Raw genomic sequence first — 9,802 nt, forward strand, 5'->3', positions numbered from 1 at the left:
ATGGGTTCTGAAGACTTCACGTGCTGCAGGAAACCTTTAAAGGGCTTCTGGAAGCTGCTGTGAGCAGGATGGTCTTGAGGCTTGAGTGGTGTGTGGCCATGGCACTCCCCCACGTGCCCAACCACCTCCTCCTGCAGCTGCAGAGCTGTCGGATTTGGTGATGGATATTTGCAGATTTAGGAACTACCTGGGTAGAGTTAGGTTTTAAACCTACAAATTAAACAGAGCAGATCCTAAATGGAGCAAAGACAAGTGTGGGCTGACGGTCTGACTGTGCTTGGAGGGATCCTGGGGGCCGATGGCACTGCACTGTTGTTGATGCCTGTGCTGCTTTGGGGCGTGATGGAGGTGGGCTCCCTGTTACCAACCATAAATGTGGGTGTGTCAGGGAAATCACGGAATTCAGAGCTATGGCCTGGTTTTGGTGGTTTTTTTTCCCCCACTCCTAAAAGCAAGAAGAGAAGATAAAACCCGCAGGCTGCAAGAGCCTCAGTCTAGAGATGCTGGAAGCGGTGTTGCAGCTCCTCTGGCTGTAAATACAGGCACCAGGGTCCTGTGGTTGTTGCTGTGCCCTTGGATGGGGAGATGGGAGAGGAGCATTCACTTGGGGAGATGCTGCTTCCCTCTGGGCACTGAGGAGGCAGGACCACGAGGTGCCAGGAGGACCCAGCTGTGGGTACGTGGCTGCAGCTGAGCATCTCTGAGGGGATGTTTTGCACAGAAGACCCCTCTGCTCCCCCGTGGCTGCCCCGTGCCCGCTCCACAGCCTGCTTGTAGTTGTGTCACAGGCAAATCTCCCTTCCTTCCTCCTCAGCTCTTAGGCTTTTTTTTTTTTTTTTTCCTTTCTTAGAAGAGAACAATACTGGAGGGCAAGGGAAGCTGTCTGGCTCCAGGCTGGCTTCCCTCTGCAGTGTAACTGTCCCCTGAGCTTTCCTCGGGGTTTCTTTCTCTGGGATGCTGGATCAGGATGGCAGTGGATCAGCATCAAGCATAAAAAATTCATGGAAATTAAGGCTTTTTTTGGTTGCTTCTTTTCTTTTATTTTTTCCTTTTTTTTTTTTTCTTTTTCTATTTAGACTCTGCATTTCAGACTCAGTTCACCTTAAATTGAACATTTCTTCCTAAATCCCAGGGAGGGCGAGCTTCCCGATCCTGCCCTTCTTAGCCATGCTGATGCTCATCCCTGGGGGATCTCCTTGCTGTGAGAGGCTTTGGGGGCCAAATATTCAGATGGGTTCAGCTCTGAGCTGAAGGTTTGTCCAGCAAAACCCAACCTGTGCCCACCCTAGGCCTGGGTGGGTCTGGGGTGGGCACAGGACACCCTCCACGCCAGGGTCCCGTACCCACAGCGTTCTGATGACTCTGTGCTCCCTCCCAAATTTCAGGCTGACCCTGATCTCCAAACCCAGCCTGAGCCACGTGTGCCCTGATTTTTTGCAGGCCAGCCCCTGGGCCCGAGGCCATGCCCGAGTGGAGTGAGGAGCAGCTCTGCACTCGCCCTGCCACAGACACCCCACGGCCACCCAGCCCACCCTGGGCTGCAGCCCCAGCCCGGCCATGGACAGCACAGGTGGGTGATGCTGAGCCCCCCGGGGGGCTGGGGTGAGGGGATCCCCGTGAATGAACCCCCAACCATCACCTTCTTCTGCCTCAATCCCCCTCCAATAAAACACGTGGATGCCTGAACTGGGCAGATGCTCTTAGCGAGGAGTTGGCAGATGCTGCTGGGCAGGTGGAAATGAGGCACAAAGCAGCAGAGGGGCAGCCAAAAGATTGCTGTAGTGGGGCACTTTGAAAGCCTCAGGAGTGGCAACCCTTCTCATTTGAGTTTTAAAGCAGTTTTATATGTTTTTTTTTTGGTGTCCATTTCCCCCCCCCCCCCCATATTTTATTTTCGCGCCGTTTCACAGGGTGGTGTTGATCTCCCAGCACCCCGAGGTCAGGATGTCACTGCTGAAACATTTTATTTAATTTCTGAGCCACTACTGTTTGTTGCTGGTACGTTGAGCCTGTTTTTAGATCAAAGGTCCTCTTGTTTGTGTTGGAACAATCTCTTTGACGCTCTGCTCCCCATGAAGAAACCTCCGAGTATCTTGGCTGAGGTTGCTTTGATTTAGAAGGAGAGGACACTATTTATATCAATGCCCAGGAAAAGCTTCCTCTGGTAATTACAAACGTACACAAATGAAAAGAGCAGGAAATTTCAAATAGTCCATTAATGCATAATCCCTGAGTGCAAACCCAATAAACACAACAGTGAAACTGAGGAGCTTCACAAAATCACCGCAGAGAAAAAAAAAGGAAGGAAAATTTCCAAGACATTTCCCCAAATGACACTTCCCAAATGAGGAAAATCCCGTTTCAAAGGACACTTTTGCACTGTAATTTCTCCCTGTGTGGGCACCATGACATGAACTGTGCTTCCCTTGGGCACACACAGAGCTTCATCAGCAGGTGTGAATAATTGTGACCCTGAGAGTGTGGCTGTTTCCTGAAGCCTGGATTGAATGAATCCTCCCTACAAGCATCCTTAAGGGATGCACTCTCCTGGGGTCACTAAATAGGGGAACTGTTTTGGCTGTTGGGGTGTGCTCAGGAATAGGTCATCCCAAATATTTTAAATTTTGCATTTCCCAGCTGTCTTTTAGGCAGAGCTCATGTCTGGTGCCCCTATTCCCTTATCACCATCTCTTTGGACCCTTCAGTGGCCAAGGGAGGAGGTTTGGAGCTGTGGTCCCCGAGTACAGCTCTGGATCTTGTAGAGAAATCAATGCCCTCCTGCTCTTGCTCTGATGTCAGGGAAAAAGGAAATGTGGCAGCAGAAGGTATGGAGGGAATGAGAAAACACAGCAGCAAAAGTGGGCAGGAAATGTGGTGGTGATGACACTGTGTGGATGAGACAACTCTGACCAGCCACAAACATCTGAGGTCCCTGGAAGTTTTTAAGCCCAGGTTGGACGGGGCTTGGAGCAACCTGGGCTGGTGGAAGATGTCCCTGCCCATGGCAGGGGGTGGAACGAGATGATCTTTAAGGTCCCTTCCAACCCAAACCATCCTGGGATTCTGTGATCCTTCCCTGGACCCGGCCATGTTCTCGCTGCTCCAGCCTGAAATTTCCTACGGCAGGAGAACATAACCTAAAAATATCTAACTTTATATAAGGTTTTTTTTTTTTCATTACAAGGAAATAAGAATCCTTTTTCCAATGGGGAAAGAGCAGCCCAGGGTAAGGGGGGGACACAAAGGCAGAACCATGGTGGGGTACAGGGACCTTGCAGCCTTCCTGCCCTTTACCCACATGCTGATTTTTGTGCATGGCCAGTCAGCTGTCACCCTGTGAGCTCCTGCTCACGAGCCCCCAGCCCGCTGAGAGTCCTGGCCCAAACTGGGGCTGAGGTTGTAGAACTTATTTTTGACCAAGAGCAGGATGCAGTTTGGTTTTGATGAGTACAAAGCGTATGTGGTGGTTACCAGGCAGAAGCAGCGACCCAGAGTCCCTCCCTGGGGAAGCAGAAGGTGCTCCAGGCCCGGGGGTGGGTGGTTGCATGTCATGGGGAGGCTGTGAGGGGTCACAGGCGAAGGCAGGAGGGGACACACCAGCCTGGTGGCTCTGCCTGTGTTTTTCCCATGAGGGCTGAGCTGCTGGTGTGGGCAGCAGACCTTGTTGCAAGAGTCCTCCTTGCGATGAGCGTGAGGTTGAGGCTGAATCCGTGCAGTGCCAAAATGCAGAGGTGTTTCTGCTCGTTCCTGGTGCCAAGTTGTGCTTTAATTTTGTTAGTTTCTATATTTAATGTGTGATTTTTTTTTTTTTTTATCGAACAGGGGGAGAGGAAAGCTCTGCAGAGCTCGTGTGTGAGCATTCTTCTGCAAAGCCTCTCTACCACCACGTCCCTGCAGGAGCCCTCTGCTCTCCAGCAGGGCTCCAGGGACCACCGGTCCATGGGCTGGCATTCCCACCCAGCTCCAGCAGCTCTGCTGTGTTTCCACAGAGGTTCATTCAGGATTGAAACCTGCTGAGACAGCCACCCTGAGGGCTGTGAGGAAGGGGCAGTCCCTGTGCTCAGCCAAACCGGTGCCTCCTGCCTCGGGGTTGTCCCGGTCTCCCAGGGGTGCTGTCCTGGCTGCTCACGCCCTCTTTGTCCCCGCAGAGGTGGAGTCCGACATCCTGCGCCGGGTCCGGACGCTGCTGCGAGAGCTGGACGGGCACCACCCGGCCTGCCAGTGTGACCGAGGTGAGACACACCTCTGGCACCGCCCCTGGGCTGTGCCCTCCTTGCTGGGGCTTGCTTGGCCCCGACACCCCCTGCTCGCCTCTCCGAGGCAGTGCCAGGGTGGGGGGACACGGTGGCTTCCCCCTCCCTGGCGCTGCTCTGCCCTCCCCAAGCTGCTCTTGGAGGTGCCAAATCTTTGCTGAGCTCCTGGTGACCCTGGGATCAGCTCAGCTGCTAACACACCGAGGTTGTGGGTTTGGTCCCTCATGGGCCATTCACTTGAAAGTTGGACTTGGTGACCCTTGTGGGTCCCTTCCATCTCAGAATAATATCCTGTGATACTGTTGTTCTGTGAGCAGCCCCAGCCATTTTCATCATCCTCTACGTGGCTTTTACATCCTTCCCACCCTACACTCGCCCAGGGGGTCCAGCATTAAGGTGGGACATAAATGCAGAGGTCTCAGATCCGACACTGGCTCCTGGCACATCCCTGTCCAACTCACTCAGCCCCTTGGAGCTGGAGTTTCCCTCTCTCTCTCCATGGGGATATTGTTTTGCCATTCACTGCTCATCTCCTCACTGAAGAGCCACTTGATTTCTCTGTGTTATGGATCTGGAGAATGAAACTCCACCTGAGCCAGCCACTGGATGGTCACAGCCTTAGGAAACCTAATTAATTTTGAAAAATTGATTTTTCTCGGAGCACGTGGAATATTTTACAGTTAATGAAGTTTGATTTTGTCTGGAATGAGCCTTGACATCCTCAGGACTGAGATGCTTTGCAGTCCTTGCTCTGAGTGCTGTTGGCAGGCAGTGTTCAGGTGCTGTGTGCTGGGGACCAGCAGGAACCCAAATTCCTCATGACAGGCTGGGAAAACAGGCAGAACAACAGAACAACAGAGGCAACAGGAAACAAACTTCGTGCCCATTGCCCTGCCTTGCTCTTCTCCAGCCCCCACAGTCCTGGAGACCTTTGTCCAAAGGTTTCCCAGTACTGGAGATCTGACACTTCGATGCTGCATCCAGAGCCAGGGCAGCAGCCTGGCTTGTCCCTTGCAGAGGGACAATGATTGAAGCAGAGGGAAGACAAATCTGGTTTAGCTCTGATAGTGCAGCATCTCCGTGGGTGTTTCTTGCACCAACAGTGCCCAGGTCTCCTGACTGCTCTGTGGAACACCCTGATCCCTCACTGCTCTGCTTGGCAACCTCACCTTTCCTGGCTTTCACTTCTCAGGGATGCTGCGATGGACCCTGCATAAAAAAATCGACCAGAATCCCAGTAACAGCTCTGTCCTGGTCAGGATCCTGGTGAAGGAGCTGGAAAGGGTAAGTGCCACCTCAGAGATGTCCCCCGAGTGCCGGGCTTGGCCCCTCCATGGCACGTGCCCTGCTGGGTGGGCAGAGGGATGGGGACTCAACTCCGCCTCAGACAGGAGTTTTTAGGGGCCTTGAGCCCAGCTGGGGACTGTGGGTCAGCACAGAGTGGAAAACCCTGTAGGACACCAGGGCAGAGCTGTAGCTTGTCCCCAGATGCTGTCTGCAGGGGCCAGGGTTTGTCCCAGAAGTGACGGTGAGCCGTGGGCAGAGCCAGGAACCTCCCCAGGCTCCTCAGTGTCACGGCAGCCAAGCCCTCACAGCTTGCAAATAGTGATCAACACCTCATCCCACCCCAAATCTCCCTCATCCCACCCCAGCAGCTGTGGTTACAGGTGGAGTGGAAAATACTCCTCCACATCACCCACTGTGATGAAGCACCTTACCCAGCATCCTGTCCTGGGAGCACAGGTGGAAACCTGTGATGGGTTTTTGGTTTCATTGATTTATTTTGTCCTTTTCTGGTCTTGTATAAACCTTCAGCACCCTCAGCATCCTGGTGTGACCTGGTTTGTGGTTTGCTGAGGTGTCATGTGTAGAAGCAGCACCTTTTCTGTCTCATGTGCCTGCCTCATTTTACCCAGTGCCCTCATTCTGGTGCAGGGAGGATCAGCCCCTGTTCCCCTCCTCCTCCTCCTTCTCCCCCTCCTCACCCCACTGATGAGCCCACACTCTGTGCACAAACCTCCCCGTACCATTTTCTCAGCATTTTTACTAATTTCTCCTTCTGATCTGGGAGGATGGAGCAGCCCTGCTGAGGCTGCCCCCTCCCTCCCTCAACACGTGCCACACACACGGGCCATGCCAGCCCAGTGCAGATCCCTGTGCACACATCCAGCAGTTATTCCCCAATCCCAGATTTCTGCCTTTTAGCAGCTCTGAGGCTGCTTGCAGGCTGTCTGTCCCATGCTGTGGCAGTTCAGCTTCCATCAGTGCCTTGGGAAGGCATTTTATCCGGCAGCTTTTGCAAATCCAGATAGACAGGAACACCCACATCACCCTTGGCTGTGGATACAGGGATTTTCCCCGGGGACTTGAGAGCTGCTTTCTCTGCTAAAGCCCTGGCAGTTCTCCTCATAGGTATTATCACTCTGCTACTCTTATCTTTCCTTGCCCAGCAGGGGTGTCAGTGCTCCTGGTTTGTAATTCCCTTCATCTCCCTGAAGCTCTTCCTGGAAATGTGTGACACTTGTTTGGGTTTTATTATTTTTTCGCTCCTCTGGTGCTGCAGCAGCTCTGAGCCATCAGTATCAACCATAGATGATAATTTAGCAATTTCATGCTTGAGTTCCTCCAGGGCAAATATCAACTGGTCTCAGCAATTCAGTGTTATTCATTTCATTGATCATTTCTAAAGCCTTGCTGCCATCATTTCCATTTAATTCAGATCCATCAACCCATCAGCCCTGAAGAAAGGTGCTAGAAATATCTCTGGAGTGGAAATACCTTTCCCAAGTTTATCCCTGGGCATTCCTGTTGCTGGAGCTGTTGTTAGAGCCGGACCAGGCTGCAGGGAGGGGCTGGAGCTGTGTCAGCTGGAACATCCATCTGGCTTCCCATGGGCCAGGATGGGGATGCAAGAACAGGTCTCCTCCCTGTTCACTCTGGTCCCACACCCACCAAATGTAAGACAGACTTTTCCCAGAGGTTTTGGTTTCCCACATGAGCTTCTGCAAGAGAAAGGAGGTCAGTTAGAAACTTCTGCTCCCCCTCTCCCACCGTGGCTGTGTGGTCCATGCACCATCCAGGGACATCCTGCCCACCCCAAAAGCCTGTGGGGGATCCCAAACCTCACCTTGACCCAGGAATCAGCCCCTTAAGTGTGTCTGAGCTGCTGAGAGACACAACCCAGCACATCCTGGGTGCTCTGGGGGCTCATTCCCAGGGCTGGTGCCCAGCTGGGTGATCCTGCTGGGACTGACTGTTCCTTCTGCTTCCACAGGCAGAGCGGGGTGACTTCAGGCATTACATCATCCCCTTGCTGCACACCCTGATGTACACCTTGATCAAGGTAACCTACTGGGGGCCTTGCTGGGGCAAGAGCCAGGGGAAATCAGAAGCCACAGGAGGGGCCCCTTGAAGTGATTCAGGACCTGTTCCTGTGCTGGAATAACCCAGTACCTGCCCAGCAAAGCCCTGGGACTGCCATGGGTGGACTCAGTTGGGTATTTCCCAGGGTGCTGTTTGGTGGCTGAGACTCTGTCACCTGTGACACACACAGGAGTGACAGGCCCTTCCAGCTGACCCACTTTGCTGGAGGTGTTTAGGTGCCTGGAGGTGCAGGAAGCCACAACCTGGTAAAAAAAGCGCCCACATCCTTCAGTGGTTATTGCTGGAGATTTTCCAAGCATTTGTAAGGTCTGATTCTGCTTCATTTTGCATTGAAATCCATATTGAATTTGGGCAGCTCTGGGGTCTGTAGGGAGAGCAGCATTAGGGATCCCTGCCCGTGGCATCTCCTTGTGTCTCCCCAGGCTCCCTGCATCTCTGAGGAGCTCTGTGGCAGAGTCTACGACTTCTGCAAGAAGCTGCTGACCCTGCCCAAGCCTTTCTGCACCATTGGGCTGGACTATGCCACCAGGCTGAAGGTGGAGAGGACAGCACCAGGTAGGAGGGTCTGTCCCTGAGTGGCACCGGGCACAGCTGTGCCCTCGAGGCAACGGGACTGGGGTGTCATGAAGCAAAACAGCTCTAGCCCAGCCAAAACCAGCTCATGGGGGCTCTGGGGGATTTGCATACCTGAGCTGGCCTTTGCCCAGTGCAGTGAGCCATGGCAGGGAGATGGGCAAATGCTTGGGGGTCTTGGGCGTGCATTGAGGTGGGAGGGTTCCTCTCTCCTGACCTCAGGCTGCTGAGCCTTGGTTAGTAGCAGACAACTTGGGGGTCATCCTGCTGTCAGTGCGGGCACACCAGAGTCAAGGCGTCGGGTAGATTCCGGTCGATATATACATTTTTATATCTCTATATCTATATCTATGTCTAGGTGTGGGAGACGTAATACTCCTCACCGACTTCAGTGAACCACACAAGTCGACCTCGTCTCCTCTGACTCCCCTCTGGAGGGACGTCAAGGTTGACGGACCCGTCCCCGTCTCCTCCCCGTCCTGACTCGAGACGAGACCTCTGGGGGGAGCAGGGACAGCCCCCAGGGAATGGCTGGAGCTGTGTCAGGGCAGGCTCAGGCTGGATCTCAGCAAAAGGTTCTTCCCCCACAGGCTGGTTGGGCACTGAACAGGCTCCCCAGGGCAGTGGGCACAGCCCCAAGGCTGCCAGAGCTGCAGGAGGCTTTGGATGATCCTCTGGGGCACAGGGGGTGACTCTTGGGGATGGGCCTGTGCAGGGCCAGGAGTTGGACTTGATGGTCCTTGTGGGTCCCTTCCAACTCCCAATTCTATTTGGGAAACAGGATGTTTCTGCTCCCAGCCTGGGCATCTCAGTGCATTTTGTGGAGGTCTCTTTTATGCAAAGTAAATTTTCCATCTGAGATTGAGACTGCCCAGCATGGGCTGTCCTTCCAGTACCTGTGCATCAGGCTGTAGACACTAAAATGCCAGAAGTGTCCTCAGAGAACAGTCCCTTCTACAAAGCAAGCTAAAGGATAACTTTCCCTTTTCTCCACATTGCTTTTTAGAAGTTCTTCTTTTTATAGTTTTCTTTAATAAGATTCTTTAAAAGTAATCCTTTAGAACAGTGCAAGGTACAGACACCCTGTGGCGGGGAGGTAAAACATGAGAAACCTGGTGGGAAATTAAAAAATGCCATTTTAGGTATTCTCAGCTCATCCTCATCACCCCAACCACCCTTCCTCAGTACTGCCTTGTCTGGAGCTCCAGTGTCCACCTTTATCTCACCTGATTTCTGCTAAAGGAATGATTCAGTGTGGAGAGATGGGGATCTCCAGTGGGGCTTCCCTCAGAGCACCACAAGGTTCCCAAGATGATTGTAGCTGAGCAATGCCAGGTGGGTGTATCTTGCCCTCCCCAGAGCTGGGTGAGGGTAAAATACATCTCTCCTACATCACAATCCCGTTGTGCTCTTCATATCCCCCCAGACACTGTTCCCCCATGTGGCCCTGGGGAGGGAGGCCAGGAGTAGGGCTCTTCCTCCTGCTTCCTCCCAAGCTCATAATCCACTAAACAAAGGAAGGGAAACACAGGAAATGATCCCTGAATAGAAGGGGTTTTCTTTTTATGTAGCATGACCTACCTTTGCCTTTG

General features: G+C 53.0%; 1 protein-coding gene across 1 annotated transcript in view; it reads left to right on the forward strand.

Moving 5' to 3' along the window:
- The first annotated feature begins 4,150 nt into the window (after positions 1–4,150).
- The window catches only part of PIK3R6 (phosphoinositide-3-kinase regulatory subunit 6), a 16,732-nt gene continuing 11,080 nt past the window's right edge, over positions 4,151–9,802 (forward strand). Inside the window, exons 1-4 of the mRNA XM_027896853.1 lie at positions 4,151–4,232; positions 5,446–5,537; positions 7,528–7,596; positions 8,060–8,192. Of these exons, the coding sequence (XP_027752654.1) occupies positions 5,448–5,537; positions 7,528–7,596; positions 8,060–8,192 (292 nt within the window). The 5' untranslated portion in view covers positions 4,151–4,232; positions 5,446–5,447. The remainder of the gene's footprint in view (positions 4,233–5,445; positions 5,538–7,527; positions 7,597–8,059; positions 8,193–9,802) is intronic.

This window comes from Empidonax traillii, unplaced genomic scaffold (genome assembly GCF_003031625.1).
Source record: "Empidonax traillii isolate 1590-97213 ecotype Southwest subspecies unplaced genomic scaffold, ASM303162v1 scaffold518:size600044, whole genome shotgun sequence".
In the NCBI taxonomy this organism is placed as follows: Eukaryota; Metazoa; Chordata; class Aves; order Passeriformes; family Tyrannidae; genus Empidonax; species Empidonax traillii.